Here is a 4,620-nt window from a genome sequence, read left to right on the forward strand (position 1 = left end):
TATTGTACTCAGAGGTCTGGTTCTGGAAGACCTAAAATAAAGAAAAAGAATGAAATAACTCTAGGAAGCAAATGAGCTGCTATTTGGGCCCATTTCAAAATCCACTGAAAGTACTGCATGTCCTTCTATTGATTCCAACTGGATGTTATATCAGGCCCATCATTACCCCTTTTCTTGTATCAAAAAGGTTTTTCACATCAGGTGTTTTTAGTTTTATAAATGGTCATCTCACACTATCTTCTTCCTCTTCCTTCCTTTTAAAAAAAAACTTATTTGGGGTTTGGTTAATCCTCTTTTTCTTTTTGAATCTCTCACCAGGGTCTCTTCTCTCTGATTTCTTGCAAATGTAACAGTCTTGCCTTTTCAATATGTCAGTTTTAGTACACAGCATATTAGAAAATTTTAACCCAGAAATTGAACACATTAAAAATGGTATGATGAACTGACATTCAGTGGGATTTACAGTAAATTGCTATAGGGGTGTGCGAAGCAGGCTGCATTCAATTTGGATTCAGATTCGGCCCAAATCAGGGACAGTGATTCAATTTTTTGATTTGGATCACTGTCCCCGATTCAATTCAGCTGAATCCGAATCGGAAGATTCGATGCTGATGGATTCAGCCATAGACACAGCTTTAAAAGTTTTTTCTACATACCTTGAGGTACTAGTATGGCTCATGAACGCTGAGATGCTGGGGTGGATGGAAGATCCCACAAGAGCATGGGGGACCCCTCCATGTGCTCGGTGGCAAGTACTTCCAGTCCACTTCCAGGCCTGCTGGGGAGCATGCAGGGGAGCCCCCCCATGTCCTGCTGGCTTGGCAATCAGTCGCGAGGGGACCCCAGGTGCCACCCCAGACCCAGGAAGCAGGCAGTCACTGAGCTGGGGGGGCACGGGGGGCCTGCCCTGCATGCTCACCAGCAGACCCCCACACTCCTGTGGGATGCTGCATCTGCCCCAGCCTCACAGCATTGACGAGCCGCTTGGAACCTTGAGGCATGTAGAAAAAACATTTAAAGCTGCGTCTATGTCCACATCTTTGAATCTTTCTGAATCTCTCCAAATTGATTTGGAGGGTTCTGATTTGATTTGGATTTGGAAATTCGCCCACTGAATCAGGCCGAATCTTTGCTTAATCGAATCAGGGACCAAAGCTTCGCATAGCCGTAAATTGCTACAAGCAAAATTGCAGCTGGATGCTTCAGAACAGGTGTTCTTTTCTGGACTAACTTTCTTTGATTTTAAGTGTAACCTACACATTTTTAAGGAGACACATGTGAATTAAGTAAATTAAGTGAGAGAGACATATGAATCTAAAGTTTTCCTTTAAGGTCTGCAGAAGCTGCAGAAACAATTATGTATAATGAAATTTTTGCAAACTTGAACATTAAACACCAGTATATTTCATGGCCATATATTTTCTTGCCTCGTGCACAAGAACAAATTTGTTGGTTGGTGGCCCTGGCCCATATGAGTTTTGTGTTGATTTACACCTATACTGACACAGAGCCCCAGTAATTTCATTCAGGGCCCAATTAACACATAGGCCAACTAGGCACATGCCTAGGGCCCTGAGCTGGGGGGGGGGGCAGGAGATGCATTGTGGTGCGAATGGTCCTGTCCACTTTCCCTCCTCTCCTCTCCTTTCCCTTCCCCTGGATGCCTGGGGGGAGGGTGCTACTAGGTAAATATAATTTTTTTTCCAGTATTGACCCAGTTTGCATTCATTCGCTGGCCAGCCATGACAGCAATACAAAACAAACAATGAGACTCATTTGCATACCTATCTTGCATATACCAGGACTATGCAAGTAAAATATGCAAATGAGTCCTCTCCTCATTTATACTACATTGCCCATGGTAACTTGCTAGTGAGTGAATGAGAACCAAGTCACACACCTCCGCAATGGCAGCACCAGGAAGGGAAGGTGTTCTTTTCTCTGCTGTAGCTGCTCTAGAGGTGGGGAGGCCTTTGCTCCTGGCCTCTCCCATCCCTGCCTAGGGCCTGCTAAATAGTTAATCTGGCCCTGATTTCATTGAAGTTTTGGCATTTTTCGTTGCTACTATTTGAGATAAAAAGTATGTTGAAACATAAAAATTACATCAACAGACTTCTGCATACAGATATAAGAAAAAAGTTAGTCCCCAGATTTGGCTTGGCATTCTTGAACAGGCTTGTTAAATCAATACAATTCAAGTCTAAAGTACTACAGTGAAATCCTGATCTGCTGAAATAATGAGCGCTTTGTTCCAGATTTGAATGGAAACAGGATTTTACATAGAAATTTTACCCTGTTGTGTAATCATGTTAAATTTGTCGTCTTATTCATGGGTCAGTACTTATTCAATTAATTGAACTATATCCTGATACAATCAAAACAATGAGACAGATCCTATTGTCCTCATTCTGGCTTAATTCTTATATTTCACTGGAAGTTTTGCCTGAGTATAACCTGAGAATAAACAGAAGAATTTGGCTACCTGGGGCCCTATTTCTGCAACTGAATCAAGTTAGGAGTACCCCTGAACCCATGTGAAACTCCATGCAAATTTGGCCCACTGACATAATACCCAACTAGAATAAATAGAGGAAAGAAAAATATACATCAAGATTCAGATATTCAAGGTTGGAATAATTATATCAGTACCATTAAAGGAAATTTTAAAATAATCTATTTTTCCCAGTCAGTATTTAAGAAAAAAAATTAATTATTTCATTTAAAATAAATGAAATTCTTACCTTTCCTCCATAAGTACAAAAGAAGACACATGAAAAACCCAAGAGCAGCAATACTTTCATGATGAAGAGTTTTTATCCTTCTTTTTTAAAAGAATTTCCCTGGCTAGGATTGTTTTTAACCTCAGATATTTGTCTGTGTTTAATTTTTAACTTTTAGTAAAATATTTAAAAGTTCGTTTAGAAACAGAGTGCAAGAACCTTCACATTGACTGATAAATCTGAGCATGCTGTAAGTATACTGTCTCAGTTTATCTGGTCTTATGGTAACAAGAGAAGATAACAAAAGTAAAGTCTTTAAAGTAAATTATTAAAGGGAAAATCCCATTAGGAATTCACTTTTCGAAGCCCTAAACATTGCTGATTTTTACTAAGAATACCCTAGAAATTCTCAGGAAATTCTACCCTAGTTCTTAGTTGGCTTCATGTATGTCTCTCTAAGTACTTCTGGAACAGAATACATTTCTTCACAACAGATGGAAGAAGTAGTACCAGGAAGTATCATGCATCAGTTTTCAGCAACCTAGAGGGTCATCATTCAAGATTATGTTTGGTACATTGCTCAACACTCTGGCAAGTAGTACAAGCAACATTGTGCTCTCTATTATGGGAGAGGCAAGGTGCAGGAACACTTTTTTAATGAAAAGAAAAAAAATAACCAACATAAATCACTTCAGATTCCAAAAAGCCAGAAATAACACAATTGCTTTTGCATATAAAAAGAAAAAATATCCCACATAGTATGGTGCTGACAGGCTCACAGAAAACTAAAGTTATGACTTCAGATGTGCTGAAGTCAAGCAACATAAACATTCTCTGTTATGAATAGGGGCTTCCTGGTGATGGCATGCACAGACATGAAGAAAACATGATTGTAGCAATGTGGGTCTCTCCGACTAGCCACAGTGCTAGTTTACCCATTTGCCTTTGGGCACACCACCCACCTGACTCGTCTGCCACACCTTGTTGTTAATTAATTAGGATATTAATTAAGGCGGAAGGCTGCCCATTCTTGCCCCGATGCCAGGGGGCGCTATCTGCAGCTTCGTTTCTCCTCTACACTGCAGCCCGAGCCTCACAGATGGCATCCAGATGTCACAGTGCTCCCAGCCTACAGCCGGACCAAGCTTAGGTCTCATTGTCAGGCCTCAGACACTCACATTCATACCGCCCTCCTCTCACTAGGGCCTCTCACAATCCACCCTCTCTCACAGGGTCTCTTTCACGCATCGACAACTTATATTGCCTTGCTCCCTCTTGGAGTGGGCTCCTTAGGCCATAGGCTTTAGCTAGCTCATACTTCGGTGGCAGATGTACCATCTTTTGGGCCTCTCCCATGACCCTCACTACAGTAGTGGCCAGCCAATTACCTGACCAGGTCTAAGCTTGCCCTGGCCCCTTTTGGGGGCAACTCTCTCTATATATAAACATACTGGGCTCTCAGTCCTCTGGTTTTCTTCACTTCACTGGGACTCCACATCTCTGCCCCTCACTGGGGCTCCATACCGCCCCTCACTGGGGCCACCCCCTCACTGGGGCTACTCATCTCTGCCCCCCTCACTGGGGCTACGGGGCTTCCCCTCACAAATCTGTTGTGGGGGAGAGGCATGGGGGAGGGAGTGGGGCTAGGGGAGGGGCAGGGGCTGCTCAGCCAGGGCAGGGCACCAGACCAAGCCTTATGAGGGGGGCGGCTCCCATCACTATCTGCACCTCAGGAAGGCATGGGGGGGGTGCCCTTGGATCTGTGCGAGAGGCAGGGTGGGCTGCTGCTGTGGGCTCGGGCTGAAGCAGCATCAGGCTCTTCCTGGTGGTGGCACTGGGAGGGGGCATTGGGGGGGCTATGGCAAATTCTGGAGTGGGTGCAGCCCCCCGCCATAGCCCC

The 4,620-nt window shown here is 43.7% G+C and overlaps 1 protein-coding gene across 1 annotated transcript in view; it reads right to left on the reverse strand.

The window, feature by feature from the left end:
- Nucleotides 1–2,867, reverse strand: part of CFI (complement factor I) — a 30,616-nt gene extending 27,749 nt beyond the window's left edge. Inside the window, 2 exon segments of the mRNA XM_025206363.1 lie at nucleotides 1–31; nucleotides 2,742–2,867. The exon segment at nucleotides 1–31 is cut by the window's left edge and continues 20 nt beyond it. Of these exon segments, the coding sequence (XP_025062148.1) occupies nucleotides 1–31; nucleotides 2,742–2,801 (91 nt within the window). The 5' untranslated portion in view covers nucleotides 2,802–2,867.
- Between the last annotated feature and the right edge of the window lie 1,753 nt (nucleotides 2,868–4,620).

The sequence above is a fragment of the Alligator sinensis genome, unplaced genomic scaffold, assembly GCF_000455745.1.
Source record: "Alligator sinensis unplaced genomic scaffold, ASM45574v1 scaffold861_1, whole genome shotgun sequence".
Lineage (NCBI taxonomy): Eukaryota > Metazoa > Chordata > Crocodylia > Alligatoridae > Alligator > Alligator sinensis.